At 36.3% G+C, this 19,189-nt stretch overlaps 1 protein-coding gene across 1 annotated transcript in view; it reads left to right on the plus strand.

The window, feature by feature from the left end:
• The window catches only part of HAAO (3-hydroxyanthranilate 3,4-dioxygenase), a 32,575-nt gene that overhangs the window by 7,424 nt on the left and 5,962 nt on the right, over window positions 1–19,189 (plus strand). Inside the window, exons 3-6 of the mRNA XM_027681873.1 lie at window positions 4,748–4,831; window positions 6,413–6,519; window positions 9,055–9,144; window positions 9,608–9,651. Coding sequence (XP_027537674.1) covers window positions 4,748–4,831; window positions 6,413–6,519; window positions 9,055–9,144; window positions 9,608–9,651 — 325 coding nt within the window. The remainder of the gene's footprint in view (window positions 1–4,747; window positions 4,832–6,412; window positions 6,520–9,054; window positions 9,145–9,607; window positions 9,652–19,189) is intronic.

The following is a 19,189-nucleotide window of genomic DNA, read 5'->3' on the forward strand; positions in this document are numbered from 1 at the left end:
AAACGTAGGATCACAAAAGTAGTTAGGCTTCTGTCTCTTTACCTACTTCAGTCCACCACTTAAACATAATCTCAAGTAGCTGACTTGATTTCTTAACAATTTATGTTCTGATGTTGAGTCTATATAAAACAGTGCAGTTCCATGCAGAGAAATTAAAATCAACCTTTCATCTACTGCCTGCAACACATTTGCATTGGCACATATTCCACTTGGTTTTAAAAGTCCCGCTTCTCATTGTGCTGTATTTTACCCTGAGTTTCTGCTCTCAGCATCTAGGTTGTTTCCTATTGATAGAACCACCTAAGTATTGACATAACCCCACAGATCAGAGCCCTTACACTGCAGTCCTGAAGAGGACTGTCAGAACAGAAATACCTCTTCAGCTTCTCTTAGCATATTTACATGGTCTGACTGAGACACAGTATAGCATCCTGCTCTGAAACATGATATAGATATGAGGTCACATCTGCCACAGCTCATCTGAGTTTTCTAACCTGAGTTTTGATTTCTCTTTTTCTCCCTCTCACACCACAAGTAAGATTTGGCTCCAGTTTCTGACAAATTATCTGCTTAAATGAAGCCTGACCCCTTCTAGTGTATGCTGCTTTCTAGTCAGAATGCTTTTGAGAAACTCTTCCCTATCAGTTCAATCCACCCTTTGAATTTTATGAGGATAGTGGATGTCTGAAAATGAGGGGAAAGAGGGTCTAGGTGAGCATTCCAGTAGGCAGTTTTGTGGTGATTATATCCCAAATAAATCTGAAACATGAGTCACAACAAAATAAGAAACATATTTTTGCTTCTTTACCTTTAGAAAACCCCACATTTATCTGGTGAAGACTCTTGGACTATTTTAATGAGAAACAAACCGATTACAAGGTAGTAAGAGTGATGATCCTTTTGCATCAGAAGGAGATTGTGTCTTCAAAAATAAGTCTGCTGCATAAGATTGTTGGGATGGGGTTTGGCTAGTATTCAGGTTTCACAGATGACATGTAAATTAGCAGAGGGGAAAAAAACCCACACCAAAATAGTTTCCTCTACCTTCCTCATCTGTTTGCCTTCCAGACTTCTGATGGCTGAAAAACCCTTGTGATGAGAGAGGGAGAAAATTGTTTTTCTTTGCTTAAATAGATCAGTCACCACTGAAGTCTGGAGAACACCCAGGCTCTACTCCCACATCAGAATTTGATTTGCTCTGCAAATTAATTTAGTACTTAGCAATATGACAAGCAATACAAGCCAGGATATGCCAAGTCAGAGCCTAATCCCAGAAGTGGCTGAGCAATCCCAAAGTCCACTTTCAGAAGTCAGTACTCAAAGTACACTGCAAATTGCGGGTCTCTTTAGAGGTCTGTAAATAAGCTGTCAGCTACAAAAGCCCTCACATAGCTCTGGGCTCCTGTACTTAGACAGTTTGATATCAAAGGTGGAGCTAAATTAAGTTACATACATTACTGTACATAAAAAAAGACTTGGGTTTGTGTTGTTTTTTTTTTTTAATTAGCAAACACAGATCAATCATAAATACAGTATTCTTTCCCTACTAGATGCTTCCTTCTTTACCTACTAGGACACACATATCTGGATGAAGGAGCAATTCTCGCTACGTTACTATGGTGGGGATGATAGCACTCTTTTTAAGGTAGTATACACATTTTACCATGCTGTTGAAATTAATTCCTACCAAGACAAGCAGCTTCAGTGATGCTTCCACTGAAGCCAACAGTGAAATCCCACCTCTGTGCATCTCCCCCTGATGTCTCCAGAAATGCCAGCATAATTTATTTTGTGAGTATTCATAATTGAATGAAATATCCCTGTGCAGACTTGCGAGTGATTCAGCCCTGGTCATGCTGCCTTCACCTGCAAACTTAACACAATATTATCAGATTTGAAGCATGATCAAGAAGGGTGAAGCAGACTAAGGAAGAGAATTTAAGGAAAATTAAATAAGTCTAAAAACAAACTCTCAGTCTTAAGGTGTTTTCAGTTTAGTTTTCATAGGTATATCTGCAGCTTTAATGATCATATTGAGGAATATTATGAAATAATGTTACATTTACAGTTAAGAAGCACTTGGAGGTAGCTCATGACTTCTGGAGGTAAGGTGAGAATTAATAAGAGGAGATGTTTTTAGTGTAATCTTAATGAGAAGGTGTCACATAATAAGCAGGAAAACTAAACAAAAGGCAAAAGACTTGAAAAATAAAAGGAAGAAAGGAAGAAGATGTAATAATAAGTAAGCACATTTAGTAATAAAAAGGATGAAAAGACTGGTGAACAATCTTTGTTTCTCTCTTAAAATACATTTTTCACTCAGAAAGACAAATTCATACCCGATTATGACCCATTGTGCAGTAGCAATATACAAATCTGGGTTTTTCTACAAGGATATTAATATATTTCACGTTACAAGACATCTTGTCATTAATAAGGTGCTTATGGAGTGGAAATATTGCACTCTTTCTCACTTTTTGGTACTACTGCAGAGAGTGGATACTACGTGATTCCCATAAGAACAGAACAATTGGAAAAGCTTATATTTTCAGGTGGCATAAACCTATTGATTTACTATTCTATCTATATAGACATATATATTTGTGTATATACATACATATACACCAGAAATTTTTTACTCAGGCTTTGACTTTTTTCCAGGAGAGACTTAGGAAAACATTAGATTTGCCCAAAAGACAAAGCTCAGTCAGTATTTAGAAAACATAACTTTCCAGCAAAAAGACAGTACTGTATTGCCAAACTGTCCTGTGAAATGGGCATGGACTGTAACTCACTGAGATATTACATAGTTGACAGTTTTCTTGATAAAAGGTTCAGGTTATATTATAAGCAACATAGTAGATTCAGTAATTATTGCCACTTGTATTAATCACAGTTACATCACATGATTTATGGATGGCTGAAGCACTCAGGCAATTTAAAAAAAATGTTTTGAAGAATAGACCATAATTTACAGTGAAAGGTACTATTTAAATTCAGTCACAAAAACACTTTCATTGAAAATGTGTAGCTCTCATCATTCCCCTTCTCCCACTGCAAAAAAATTATTTTAATTCATAATTTAGTGTTCATAATCTTTCCTTGTAACTGTGAACTGGATAGCCCCTATCCCCTCTCAAGTCTTTCATTTCCAGAAAAGTTGCTCAGCTGCATGATTCATGTCACAAGCAGGATAAACTCTGCTTCTGTTGTCCTTTCCCTCATCTACGCGTCCTACACGTGTTCAGCAATAGCGCAGTTGTTATAGGGAAGGTGACACTCTAAAGCTCTGTAACAAGGGCTGCTATGGCATATTGTACTGTCGTTTGGTAACACCAAAGAAAATAACAGGAAAAGAACACAGAGAAATGGAGTGCAAGGAGGATAAGTAACCTTGGCACTGTGGCCATCTAGACAAGAGTTATAATTTATCTGTGGTGACATCCCTGGCAAAAAGTGAACTTTTCACTCGTGTAGAAGCTCTCAGCATGAGCTCTTTTCCAGTAGCTTCTCAATTCTCCCTATGGTTTCTTTCCCTTGGCATCATATTTATTCTTTCTCATGTTCACAGAGATGTTTCTTCGATTCCAGGGGGCATGTATTGATATTTCAAAACTCTTTTAGAAATAAACACAATTGAAAAATTGATTAAGCTTTTCTAGTGTTGGAAAAAGTTCAGTTCTGGGGATTTGCATATTTCAGCTGTTTCTTCTTTCCCTCATCTATTTTATATTTTGCTAAAATTATAGTGAATTACTATAAATAAGGTTTTTCTCATTACAGTTCTAACTTTGAATCAAGTTTCAGACTTTTTCAGCTGTACTAGCAATTATATGACTGAATCTGTTTAGGTTCTAGATGCGAACATGGAACATGGAAAGAAACATGGCAGAAAAGTTGACTTTTGGAAGCATTATTGCTCTGTACTGTATAAAAATGAGGGAAAATGTGCCCATTATTTCAGGTCAAAGATACCTGCTTACAGATCATAGCACAGTTCTGTCATGAAATGTGAGGCTAGATCTGAGCACCTCAGAGTCCCCACAAAACAGAGCTGGTTTTAATCTTAAAACAGCTGTGGAAAGGTCACTGAAGACAGAATTATGGGTTCAGTGGTTTGTCCTTATACTTACTTTGAACGTAACCCTTTTACATACACATTGGGAAGAGCAGCAGCTGTTGCTGGGCTTCGAAGCTATCCACAAAAATAAAGTAGAACAGCTTCCAAATGGGCAATTCTTCCCAAATGAGAAAGCTCCATTAAAAAAATTGAAAAAGCATCCCAAAAAATCTGTGCATTCTTATCTGGGGCTTATTTGGAAAAGTGACATTTAATTTGACTAAATGAAGACCCTGCTACATCTGAAATGAAGTTTTATGTATCATGTAATTAACAAATGCCTGAACCATAATATCAGTCTCTACAAGAAGTAATTCCAAGGGTAAAATCAGTGCAATGGAATTCCACTAGGTTCACAGAACCTAGTATATATGTAGCTTCATGCAGCTACAGACCTCTTGGATAGATTGTCAGTTGTTAGTAAGATAACAGACATAATACATATTTAGTAAGATTTGCAAAAGTAACAAATAGTAGTTCATAGTCTGTTATTTCTTGTTGGATAAAATCTGCAAATATTTGCAATTACAGATTGAATTTATTTATATATGTATCCCTTATTCACAGAATATGAATTACAGAATGTTTTGGAGTAGCTACCTTAATATTACTTTTCTATTCCTTTAGCTTTTTTACCAGGTTCAAGGAGATATGTGTTTGAAGATAATTGAAAATGGGAAACAAAAAGATGTTGTCATCCGAGAAGGGGAGGTAAAATAGGATTGTCTTTCTGTTATAGTTATGCATAAGTATGTTAAATTAATGTTTTATGTAGTATTTAGAAATCAGCTTATCCCTGCAGTGCAAGAGATGGCATCAGGATTTAAAAAAAAACAAACAAACCAAACCAAATTTGAATGGCGTATAGAAAATTCCATGTCATTAACAGCAAACTACAACACACTGCGTTCAACATTTCAATATTTCAATAACAGATAAAAATATCTCTGAGTATCTGGAATACCTATTCAGATAGGAATATACTGAGAGAAGTTCTTATTCCCCTGCATGCCATGTAATCTTCCATGTGAATTCAAGTCGATCAGTCTTTTATTTACACAATGCTAGGTACATACTGCACACACACCCACATGCCAGTAAGCAAACTGCCTAAACTTAGAAATTTAAACGGTTCAGCTGTTTTCAGCCTTCTTTAGTCCTCACAGCTAGCCTTTACAACCATCACAATACGAAAATAGTTTTAAAAGAGGCATTTATGGATAAAATGTATCCAATTTTTCCTTGTAGTAAACTTGCTAAAGCATAGATTGTAGTGCTTTGACTGAGAGCATGAGTAGATGCTTTTCTTGGTGTTACTACAAGTAAGACATACTACAACTGCCACTCATTGCTATTGACACAAGCTCGAACTGCACTCGAGTCTTTGAAAGGATTATTAGTTCTAGTGGGGACAGCCACTAAAATGGAAGATGTGTATTAAACCCAACAGCTTGAGGTCACAAAAGTATTACAGCTTTTTCAATGAAGAAACAGAACTACATTTTCAAACTGTGAGATTCTGGTAATATACTTCAGACTGAAGAAGCACACCCAGCTGAGATCTTGGCACGTAGCATAAGAATTAATGAAAAGGAGCACACAATATCTTTACTGGAATGACACAAATACTGGTGAGGGACTGTCATTAGCTCTGTTTTGTAGACAGAGAAACTGTAATGACTTGCCCACCCTTGGCAAAGACAGCTGTAGCGCTGAAGAATACAGGCTTACCACCTTCCTACACAGTCAGATAGCTGCTAAAAAAGGGCTTCTTCTTAAGCTTCAGTAATAGACTTCTAACCACATGTTGCCTATTCCCTTTGTCACTTGCATGAATAAATAGTCCTCATCATGCAATCACAGGTGCTCACTGTGTTGGAAGGGTACACACGGATTATTAGTTTAGACAAAAACTTCCTTTTTATTTCCATTTCAGTTACTCAGAAATTGCACTAATTTATAAATTCCAGAGGAGTGATTGGTTAGATTTTCATTTCAGTTGTGTCTAAGAATGATGATCAAACCAGGAGGAGAGAACTTGACTGCCATAAAGGCAGTGCTGATTGCAGAGTCACTGTGTCATCATTCACACAGAAAGCAAGAAACAGTGTCTGCAGGGCTTGGGTACCAAAGTGTGTAAAGCTGCAAAGGAGCAACACAAGATCAACAAAGAGTAGGGGAGAAGGAGAAGCGGGGCAAGGAGCAGAAGATTTTGCAGGTTTGGGGGTAGGGGAAGGACAATGCAAAAAACAAAGACTTCCTGTACTGATTCTTTCCCATTTCTTTGAACAGATGTTCCTCCTACCTGCCAGGATACCTCATTCTCCTCAGAGATACGCAAACACTGTGGGTCTTGTGATTGAAAGGGAAAGACTAAAAACAGAAATTGATGGGCTAAGGTGAAGTATAAACTGTTGACTAATATGTTAGGACTGATAATATAAACTAATTTCTCCTGTCAATAAAATACTGTCTTTTACTTTCCTGATGATATATCAGATTCCCTCTGACAATTTTATACTAATTCTATCCACACATCTATTTATCTATATACACATAAACAGAGATCTCATTTAGCATTTGATTTAGTTAAACAAGGAACATGTTGAAATGTCTTAATTGCACGTTCTGGTTATAGCTATCTACTTGTGTACTACCTACTGCTATCACCTTAACTTTTTAAAAAATCTCAGAGCTCACTAATAACCCAAATGAAAAAAGGTTTTTTTATTAACTCTGGCAAGCAGAATATTAGTTACTTTGTAAGCACTGAAAGCAATAAGATGAAGAGCAGCTTTCTTGGCACGTGTGTGGGAAGCTGGAAACAAAAGTCAGTTTTCTTAACGCTAAACCCTCTACATTATACACACATCTACCTAGCTTTTATTGCCTTACAAGAACATCATCTCCATGTAAGCAAGTGTGTTACTTTGTATTCTAGTTGGGAGCAGGATTAAGCCTTCTGGTCATAGAGAATTCAGAAATCTAAGAAGGGAAGTCGCAGCAGTAACATTAGCAGTAACATTAGCCGACTTAGAAAAGCTGTTTCAGTATTAACCATATATGACTGACCGAGTAGAGTTTACCACTGTTCATGTAACTTGTAAAGATTTAAAACTGCAGTGATACCTGTAATGAACTGTTTCCGTCATTTCACCTACAGCTTTGATTGTTGCATGGGTAGTGTCACAGCAGGAAGATTGCAAATATGCAGAGCTAGAAAGACATACTTTTTCACTCAAACAAAAAAGGTTACAGAAAGAAATAAGAAACTAAGAAAGAGACCATTTAAAAAAACCCCACCCTATTAAATTCCAAGCTAAATACAAGTCCAGTTCATTTAAAATATTGTTTATCTATACAGTTGTCCCTTTTTTCTTTTCATTGCAGCCTGCGGATTGTGAGGACTTAGATTATTAAAAAGCTATTTTGAACCAGAAACAATTGGCCAGTGATTCAGATAACAATGTTTATTATTAATGTGATAAAGGAATGTAGGTAGCTTTAGGTAACTTTAAGTAAAACAATCTACTGTGTACATGAGGTCTGTGAATTGTATGAGTTAGAGAAATGCTGAATAGCTTTTCAGGGATTCCAGGCAGATCTAGAGATTTGCACTCCCATATAGGCATGCTCCTGTGGAGACATTAAGCTAAAAGCTACCATATGGTTTGCAGGTGGAAATTAACAAAGAACATTCTCAATTGAAAACATCAATCACATGCCTGCAAAAAGACTGACTTAGAGGGTTTCAGTGCCTGTGTTTTTACACTGATATGAAAAAAAGACACCTGAAGTTTTGAAAGTGATCTTGTCATGCCTTTAAACCTACATTGACTCTGTGTGCTCCTTGGAGAGATGGGAGTTTACAACCAGAACCTAATTTTCTCAAACTTTTTTCACTCCCAGCCACCTGCAGCTAAGACTGCACAAGAGGAAGTCATAATGAACTTTGAAGTATGCTGACTCAAGGTCTAATGTTACGTTACTGTTCCACTATTTATCATGCCTACAAGACTAAGTCATAAATCAGAGCCCCCAGCATGCTGATAACTATACAAGTAAAGAATAAGTAGCCTGCCCCAGTGTTTCAGCCTAAGTAATGATTCCATGCCTTGTGCTATAAGAAAAATGATTTAGCTAATCTTAATCCCATGGCAAACAAGTACAAAAAACCCTAAGTTTGATGTTACTCATGTTGTTGGATCCTTTGCACCTTCCCAGCTGTAAAGCTTTTTACCAAAAAAAGACATTTGTAGCATCTCCCTTCTCTGTAGATTCTGTGTGTTCAAATTTGTGCTTGTAGCACAGTTTTTCCCCATATTGGAGGCATAGATAATGTTACTCTCTTTAGCATACCCTGTTCGTGCAAAACTTGAGGAGCCAGAGAGCTCTTTGAGAATTTCTGGACAATATGTATATAGATACATAAGACAGACAGATATGAGCATGCAAATATGCACAGCATAATTCTGTAAGCCTTGGTTCCCGCTTCTGAAACTCATTGCAGTAACTTTAACCCAAAAGACACAGAGGACCTTTTTAAAACCAGTCATGATGTGAGTGACAGTACTGGAGCCCATCACTCCTTGCCAGCCCATGCAGTCTTTTTAAAATCTGAATATAAATTATATATTTGTCACGCCATAGATTACATATGATGACCTATTGATCTCACCACAATTTCTTTATTTGTTAAGACATAAAATAATACAAGTGAAGCACTAAGTTCCTCTTCAGAGGGCTGAGTTAAACACTTCCCCAATCTATGCAGCTGAAAACCATCTATTTATCACAAACAAGTCCATAAGCCACCTTGTTTTCTTATCAGCCTATGCTCTTACACAACATCAAGTAGCTATTTTCTTCAAAAGACTGAAACTGCCTGATGAGTTAGTTAATAAAATGATTGACTAATGTGTTTGCTTTGACAGATACTATGTTGGAGAATCAACTAATGTCCTCTTTGAAAAATGGTTTCACTGTGAAGATCTCGGCATTCAACTTATACCAATAATTAAAGAGTAAGGTTTGTTATTTGTAAAATAACAAAAAAAGTGAAAAATAAATCCTGATTAATACTAGGTTAATCAGGTAAAACACTAAAGTGCCTTAGGACTTCTTTTACTCTGGCTTTAATCTAAGTATTTTAATCAATATTATTTATGAATAATCAGGACTGTGGCAAATTTGGTAGAGAGGTCCTTTTTGGGAAATATGTGAATGTCATCAGTTAACTAATCAGTTTGTTAAATGTTTGCTAAAGATGAACAAGGGAATTGTTTAGTGACATGAATTTTGTTGGACTGTCAGACAAACCCTCTGTCAATAAAATAGGTATAGTCCTGTTGCATACATGTGATAGTAGCCGAGGATCTGGCACATCCATTTTCAGCACAAAAACTGATGGCCAGTATTACTGCCTAGTCTTTGTTAACCTAGAGAGCATGACTTTTTTAATGTGTGTTTAAATGTTCATTTTTCCAGGTTTTTCAATTCAAGGCAATATCAAACTGGAAAACCAAATCCAGGTAATGCAAATTAATTTCAGAATTAGAACAATTGCCAATTGAACAGTAATGTTTCTCACAACATAAAATGATTAAGTTTCTATTTTTCCTTCTGAATATGTAAATTAAAGTTACATTGGGAAGTAATTCCTTTCATTATCACAATCACAAATAAAATCCATCTACATGATTACCTACAGCATCTTGGTTGTTCATGTGATGCCCTCACAACGACCTATCGGGTAACTATACAGTGTGAAGTCTTATCTCTATCCTTGCACACCTTTCAAGTCTTATACTAAAAGAATTTCATTTCTGATGACGCATAATGAGATTTTTGCAAATTGAATCTATACACTCTATACCTACTTGTATTCCTTTACCTATAACTATACACTGTGACCTACTCTTGGGAAACCTAGAGAAAGACAAATGCTTGTAGTTCCTGTAGGATTTTATCCATTTAACATTTTATTTCTTAAAAACAGTTAACTAAAACATTGTTGCCCAAATGAAAAGCTCACAGAAGAGTGCTCTGTATGGGATAGCAACCTTAAAGCCCTTGCAATTCGGAAATGGTAAACCAGTCAGAAACCCTGTCTGAAAAACTTTGCAGTTGAACCAGCTTTTGGCATTGGTTCTTTGACTCAGTAGTGAATATACTTCTCAGAAAAAGGCTCTATATTTCTTATAAATCAAATGTTATCTCCAAATCTTACTTTTATTTTTATGCACCACCAAAATGTGTTGATTTTAATTTTAGCATGTTTCCTGTATTCAGGTGTTGGTGGTTTGTTGGGTTTTTTGGGTTTTTTTGCACGGGGGGTGGGCGGACTAGGTAGGGTAAGGTACTGTACATCACTGTGTGTTCATACAGTGTTTAGCAGAGGAAATAAAATTTCAGATGAATCCTCTAGATGCTGCTGTAATAAAAAAGATATATCTCACATACTATCCTTTCTCAACGCAGTGATTTCCAATAAGCATCCCTCACCAGGCTAAGTTTATGTCAGTAAAAAATTAGTTATATCAGTGCATAAACAAAATAACATTAAAGATTTATATTGTTAATATTTTTGCAAAAGATTAGAGCTGAAAAAAACCCTGACAATCAATCAGAAGCTGTGATACATCGTGACACTTTTTTTTAAACACAGAATTCTGAGAAACTGTTATTGATAAATCTAGTACAGAAGCTCTTTCCTTGTAATTTATTCAAAAGCTATAAAAAGGCAAAAAAGCATGAGAGACTTCCATGAAACTGGAAAGAAATCTTTTCAAGAAAAAAAAAGGGCAAGTAAACATAGTTATTTTGTTCATAGCTCAGTATATCATTCTCTGAGGAAAATTGATTTGCCGCTTGGATTAGCTGCAATGTCAAGACAACAAGTATTTTAAATTCTCTTAATTCTTGCTGTAAGCAAAAGGCAGTCAACAAAGTTACCTGGCAGGCTTTTGACCGGGGGAACAGCTCCCTTTTTCCAATTTTCAATAAGCAGCTCAACATCTCAGTGATATCTTATACATGAGGAAAATACCCCACATTTTTAGTTACAGAAGTTTTTGCTTGTAGCTCCTGTAACTGTCAAACTTGTGTTAAAAAAAAAAAAAAAATCAAAAAAGAGTTTGACTGAGATACAAGTAAGCTGGTAATATGTTCACTCTGGAGACATATACTCAACTGACATGGAAATAATTGGAATTATTCCCTCAGCAGCTCTTTTTTTTTCCCCCTAAGAAGTAAAATTCAGCAATCAGCATGACACTTGTAGCATATACTAAGCTACCACCAGTTTCTCATGGTGTTTCACTCAAGACAAATTTTAACATTATTTGAGCTAGCCTATGCAGAGGACAGACACTCAGCCTTTCTTTCAGTTTCTCTTCTGAAAATCCAGTATCCCCTCAGTTTAAAAGCACCAGCTGAAGTGCTCTCAGGTTCCTCTCTACATAAGCCTGAACTAGTGCCTCACCTTCTTAGAGAGAAATGGAATAAAGTCGAAGAAAAACATCTTGAAAGAAATCCTTGATTGCAGCTCACTCATAGAAGAAAGCTATAAATAGAACCAATCAAGCTCCAATTGCCTTTAAAAAAACACCACATAAAAAACCCCAAACCTAAGACCAGACTTTTTCTTGATTTACTTATGATTTCTCACTTGGCCAATATCAGGGAAAGTCCTGAAAGCAGGGTAATCGGAATATATGAAAAGACAGCAGAAGATGGACTCAAGTACCACCAGGTAAAATACAATCAGAAATGTATATTGCATCCAATCCTTATTTAAGGCATCTTCCCTGGAACTATTTTGTGCTCTATTCCTAGCCTCTTTTGTTTCCATGTGTAGAAATAACATTTGAGAGCACTCTCACTGCCTTCTGTCAATAAGAGTGACTATATTTAGGATATGAGACCCCTGGTGGCCTAGTGGTTAGCGTGCAGGACTTTCACTGCTGCGACCACGGGTTCAAATCCCGGTCTCCTGGCCTGATGGAGGTCGTTAGCCCTGTGTGGCCATCCATCTATGAGAAGGACACTCTAAACAAACCTACGTCCTGAGGACCTCACTGCCATTGTCCAAGCTTGCTTGGCCCCGGCAGATGAACCTTAGGATTAAAGGGTGGGCTCAGTTCAGCGCAGGCTGTGTCTCACCTAAAAAATCCATTGCGCAGGCTGGAAAGGTAAAAGACCTTTCCCAAATCTTCGTTCGCGAAGATGGGCCATTATTATTATTATTATTATTATTTAGGATATAGTCTATACATGGAACACTCAAGATGGGTTGGTTTGATTTACTTTACATATTTTTTGACATGAGGAGTCACAGTTCTCAACTCTTGCTACTTTCAGTTGAATCAAACTGAAAGCAAGATTCTCTCAATGTTTCTATTTCATCCCAATTTTCTAGTCAAGAGGACAAGAGACAGTTCAGATAGAGAAACCTTGGTTCTAATACACACCAATGGCTCAATATTCTTTGCAAGACTAACCAGAAGCTCAAAAGCTTATCCTGCCATGCTCACTAAAATAATCCTGGTTCTTTTAAGTGAAATTTGATGGGAAAAAAAAATGCAAGAAAAAACTTTCCCCAAGTTAGCCTTGTTTAGAAATGAACTTCATGAACATTAATGGTATGGGTAGAATGTCAGGTTTATATTTATCCAAATTAATCTACTTCTAATTATCAATGAAATTTTATTTCACATAAAAGCTTTATTGTCAGTGAACATATGTATATATAATACAAAAAGTGCTGTAGTGACTTCACTAGCAACACTCTCATTGATTCTCAGTCTACTCAGGGTAATTTACAATCTGGACTTAGAATCTAGTCAGTATGGTTAGAATACATCATAGTTTTATGCTTATGATTCAGAGCAGACAAGCACTAAGCAACTGAATGAATATGAAAAATTGGGTGCTTTCTTCAGTCAGTGGAGCAGGGATGCCATACAACCTAGGGCATGGTCTGTAAATGTCTTGTGGTTTCAGTACTGCTATTAAGCCACTTAGAAGGGTGAGCTCAGCGCTATAAAAATCAGTTTCTGTACTGTCATCCTCTGTAGCTAATCCAATGCAACCTCTGTAGAAAGTATTTGCTGTTCAGTCTTGTTTCACTGGTATATAAAAACATATTTATTCTTCAACTTTTTCTTATTTTCAGTTTACTGGCTGGTGGGAAATATTAATTCAATTAAAACAACCTCAGAAAACTAAAAATATGGAAAAAGATATTCTGTCTTTATTTACATTAGAGCAAATACAGGGGCATGCTTTTGAACTTAAAATAACTGTAAATATTTGTGCCTTTCTGTTTTAAGAACATTGAAATAATTCCAAAGATACTGTCACTGTGGGGTTTTTTTTGTTAAATAAGAATGATAATTTCAGAAATAAGTTTTATTTGCTATATATCTGTTTAGAAAATTAACTATTTGATTCTCTTGTCTTTCATCTTTTAAGGACCTCCAACATACCTAGATAGATCACTCCTTTTCTATACATTCTTTTAATACAAGTACTCAAAGAAGAAGCAAACAGCATATGAGCTTTCAGATATTAAGAACTGTTCCTCTAGGAAATTTATTTTGCAAACAGCCACCAGGAGGTCTCCAGGACAGAACAATATTCAAACCAATAGCGAGTCAATAATTTTAAACAGTCTAGACCCATCATAATTGTACAATTCTCCAAATCACCCTCTCTGTAACTTTTATCAACAATTTGAATCTTCCATTTTTTCGTATATTTCTCCCATTCTATTATCCTCATTGCTCTCTTCTGGCAAAGATGCCCACCTAAATACACAATTCATCTTTATCTTGTCATACCTATATCCTTTACGTAACTTCCGAGTCATGTTTATATTGCTTCTGAAGCCCACCTAAACTGCAAAGGGTATGTAGGTGGAAGAAGGGAATAGAATCATCTAATATAACCCTCCAATCCTTATAAACATGCATCCTCTCACTGGCTTCATCCATTTTCTCTCCCCTCATATTTAACAACTTTCCACTCCACACCGGTCCCTAAGGAGTATAGAGCTTATACTGAAGATGAACCGCTCTGACAGACCAACCTAAGTCAGCAATATTTAATACACAAATAAAGTAGGATTACAATGTCTGGAGCATGGCTGCTATAATCTTCCATATAAAAGTTTCTACTAAATTTTTTAATCCCAAACTACAATGTATCATCCAAAACCCAAGAGTACAGGCTGCACATTCTCTGGAGCCAGGAATGCTCCAAGACATTCATTAGGCTTCCAGAGTCCAGAACTGCTAAAGACAACAGTCACCAAACAAAAACTCAAGAAAGTCTCCTGTAAGAAGTCTACTTCTCCCACAATATTCTCAGCCAAGCCTCCTCAAAGAGAAGCAGAACATAAACTGTTGTCTCTGAGAGATCTCCTAATGCTTCACCAAGCCACGATGCACTTTACTTTTAGTGCATAATGTATATAATAAACCTATCAGGGAAATAGGAAGAAATGCCTTAGAAAGTTGTTTTCCTCTCTGTTCGGACTTCTGTGAAATAAAAGAAAAAATATTTAAGAGCTCTAAAGCTCAGCAGGTGTGCCTTCTCTAATAGGGTAACTTCTTTCTTTCTTACCCAGACGGCAACATCTGAAACAGAAAACTCACAAATGGAGTCAGTCCAACATTTTCACTGCATTTCTAAGGCTATTTAGTAGTAATAGCTCACACATATACAAATCCTCGTCTCACAAATGTAGTGAGGTCTCAACACTTGTTATAATGAAATATCCTATTCCTTCTCTATGGAAACTGAAGTTACACACAAAGAGGATTAATGAAATGTCCACATTTAAAAAGGCAGATGGAGAAACAACATTAAGATTCCTGATTTTAGGATTGGAAAAGCAGTCAGTATTTCTCAATACAATTTATCATTCTTAATTACAATAACCTAGCTAGATTATGAAGAACCTTTGAGCAGAATTATGGCCTAAATATTGCATTTTTTTTGTTCTAATTTCTTTCCTTCCTTCTGGCTGATGATATCTCCTTTTGAAAAGGCTTCATTTCTTTATTACAGAAATATTTTCAAGGCTTTCCTCATCAAACTTCTTTGTTTCAATTAGGAAAAAAAAGAATTGTTGCTCAGTTTCCAGCATAGATTTAATGACACAAAGAAAAATGTGCCTAGAAATAATTACAGAGACAAGTCATAAATTAGCAGTCACGCCAATTCTCAGGACGTGCTACAAAAACAAATACAGTTACACAAGGAAATGTATGATTATTCCAAATGAGTGCTGTATTTTCAGCTAAATGTTTTTGCATCTATACTCAACAACACTGAAATGAACAAACGACCCCCAAAGTAATCAGTCACTGTCAGTGCTTTCACTCTGGCTTTTTATAAGGAATGAGCTAACTACTTGTTTTTTCAAACCCCGATGTCTGAAATTACATCCCTCATTTCACAGGTTTTATTTGCAGAGGTATTAAAGTCCTTGCTAGTCTCATTGACATTTCTGTTAACATGGAGAATAAAGCAGATTTTTCCATAGAAATTAGGTGGGCATATAAGGGAAAAACATCCCAGAGTATGTATTATTGCTGACATTGGCAATTAAATGTGAAATGCTGCAAAACCCTCACATTAGAATGATTCATTATGATATATAGTGTTTAAGAGATGCAAATCATAATTAGAAAGTGTACAGAAATAAATGAATACATAATTTAAAAATAACTCATGAGCTCTTTATCCCTAGTCTGGACCATTGAAAAAACAAAGATGGTTCAATGGCTCCACTTTGGATAAGGATGTCTTCTCCTTTTACAGAGGGAGACACCATTTGTAATGGACTGTCTCACATCCTTGCGTAGAGATGGGGCCACAACATGCAGGGGCAGATTGTTTCTGAGGCAGCACAGTGCCTTGGGATGGAGGGGCTTTCATAATTAATAAGAATATATAAGGAGATTTAAAGATCTGAAGATTCTTCCATCTAGAGTGTGCTGTCTAGAAGTAAAGGATGGCACATCACTGAAAAACACAGTCTTTCAGAAAGCCAACGTAATCACTTTGACAGTTGACCTTATTTCAATATATTTCATGTGCTTTTTTGCTCTTTTCCTTTGCACAAATCCTGAAGAAACAAGGTTTGCAAGAGAGCTATGGAAGAGCTTGGGAATAATAGGGCTCAAGAAACACTCAGAGAATGAGATGTTCTGATTTTTTACAAGAAAGCTTAGGCACATCACAGGGGTAGGGGAGGGAGACCTTCCATGTAACGTGAGTTTGGGGTAAGCAAATACAGCCCCATATACCTGGTAAGTCAGTGTCGGTCCTCTTTTACCTGTCCTCTCTATTGCTATCAGAAGTACAGTATTCGCAACAAGCTCAACCTCTTCCTTAGATGGTCTCTGTGGAGGCTGTAAATACCTGTACATTCACTTGCTGTTGTCTTGCAAGCATTTCTCGACTTTTTTGCCTGGTTTAATATTCTCAGTCTCAGTACAGTCTCTATTGTTTAACTGAAATCAACTTCCTCTAAAACCTGTGATTTCCTTTTTTAAATGTTTACAAACTCGTTCAGTAAACATGATGTATTTTTCAGTTTAACATGATATCATCACATTCTAATTTAAACCTGAAAAGAGCTATAATCCCCATAAAGAACACATCACTGTGATATGAATTTTTAATAGTAATTATCTACAAAAATGGACTTTACTATTGAACTATTTAAATGGTTGGAACATCAAACATTACGTGTTCAGGACACTTAGTGTTATATTACTTGGAAAAACATACACAAGACTTTTAGCTGATTAGCTTAGAAGTGCCATCTTCTTGCATTTTGCTGGCATATTTTTACATTTACCATCATTAAACATGTTGTCTCCTTGTCCCACAGTATTGCTAGAACAGAGCTCCAGAAACACAGACTTACACTTCCTGAGATACTGTTGAAAGCTAATGTACAGGCTAAGCAGAAATATATGCAACAATATCTAAATATAAGCCATTAGCCTGATAGGAAACACTCAGTTCCTTTGGAAGCACCAGGCTTCAACTCAGATATGTGTGGGACTGCAAAAGATTGGATTGTCTTCATTGTAGCTTGTTAGCTCAAGTTCACAAGCACTAGGATGCAGCTTTTAGCATCATGCAAGGAATCAGTATCAGGGTTAAATAAGGACTCAGTCAAGTAGTCAAGCTAATGTCACATATATGTCACATACCTCATCACCATAGCACTGTCTTATTTGTTCTGCAGTAACAGATAATCGAATCATTGTGCTGGACTGCACTATAGATTAATTTCATGCAGATGCAGTTTTCAAAGGCCATTGTGCTGTCACTGGGAAAGTGTCATTAATATCAAAAGTAGCATTAAGCCAAAACCCCATCACAGGCCAGGGTCTGCTGACAAGACAAATGTCAAAAAAACAGCTCTTGAATTGAGGAACTTAAAGTCTAAATAAACCCAAGTCCACCTTTACATGAAAGTAAATGAAACTGGTAGAAATTGCCTGTATATCACAAGCAAGCAAGGACTGCACCATAGTAAGTGCAGGATGTATTACACTTTACAATGACCCCAACTATGCTTAGGCCACCATATGGTGTTGTCCCATGTGTGTTGTCCCTGTTCGTCAGGGCAGCTGGACTCAGAGATCACTAGAAAGAGGAAAACTAGCAAAATTATGTTTGTGGAGAACAATTGACAGAAGTTAAGCTACAAACTTAGGAGTTTATAGTTACTTCTCATTGTTAGATTTGTGTTGCTTCGTGGTCAGAACACAAACAAGTACTTTGGCTTTTTTGTACCTCAGATTCCTTGCAACTCATGAGGAGCATTCATAGTTCTGCTTGCCTAAAACACCATGGTGCCATTCCTCAAGGCTTGGCTTTTTGCTATCCATTCTCCAGCATGTGAAGTCTGAACGTACTTGTTAGCTTGATGCTAGAATTCTTGACCTATGGAGAAAACATAGCCCCCCTGAGTTGAGCAAGATACTCATGACATCTCAGTATTTGTTAGCATCTCAGTATTTGTCAAATAAAAAAAAAAAAGAACCCACCAAAACCCTCCACACCTATCTCAACTAGGACATGCATGACAGAAAGCCCTGTCAGAAAGTTACCAATAAGTACTTGTACTCCAAAACTACAAGAAACTTTTCTAAGTTCAAGAGTGATGAGTTTTATTTTGATAAGAAAACCAACCAATAAAGAAATAAAGAAATACAAAAAAATAAAGAAAACCAGACCCAACTGATAAAGATTTCTACTATTAATAGAACAAAATATTTTAAAGACTTTTGGAATACTAATTGCACTGAGCACCTTCTGATAAAATTTCTGATAAATATTCTTTTCCTCCTCGGCTATATCATAACATTTTAGAGCTTTATTTTGTATCTCTCCCTTAAAAAAACCCCAATTTTCCAATGCAGGTTCCATTGAGCATATGCATTATTTAAGGACAAGGTGTTTAAGTGTTCTTAATTACCTCCAAAGCATGTTTGATAAACCTGTGAAAATTAAGCAAAAAAAACCCCAAGAGAACCAGACATATTGCAGTGTGGAAAATAAATCACCAATTACCTTAACACTGCATTTTAGTGTTATCAAACAATAGAATATAGAATGTTTGAGACTAGACCTTTTCATGTTTAAAAGTCTAGAAAAAAAAACCTTTAAATAAAAATTTCTTTTTTTGCTGCAGATTTCTTCAGATGGCTTTCAGTATTTCCTGAAAGAGACATTGCCAAGAGAAAATATTTCAAGAAACATATTGATTCTCCCAATTATTTTAATATCACAGAATGACTGAGGCTGGATGGGACCGCAGTGGGTCATCTGGTCCAAGTTCCCAATGTAATGAAGAAGAAATTTGAGTGGCAAAAACTATTTCTACAACAAAAGGGTTAGCATTCCACACAGATTATCTGGAGATGAGTGTACACTATGATGCCATAAACAGCAATAGCATCTTCAGTACACTGCTGTGCTTTGGATGCACTGACCTTCCCACATCGTTCAAAAACTTCATAGAAAATGGTCTTTAAT

The sequence above is a fragment of the Neopelma chrysocephalum genome, unplaced genomic scaffold, assembly GCF_003984885.1.
Source record: "Neopelma chrysocephalum unplaced genomic scaffold, ASM398488v2 Primary Assembly neopelma1_61b, whole genome shotgun sequence".
Taxonomy (NCBI): domain Eukaryota; kingdom Metazoa; phylum Chordata; class Aves; order Passeriformes; family Pipridae; genus Neopelma; species Neopelma chrysocephalum.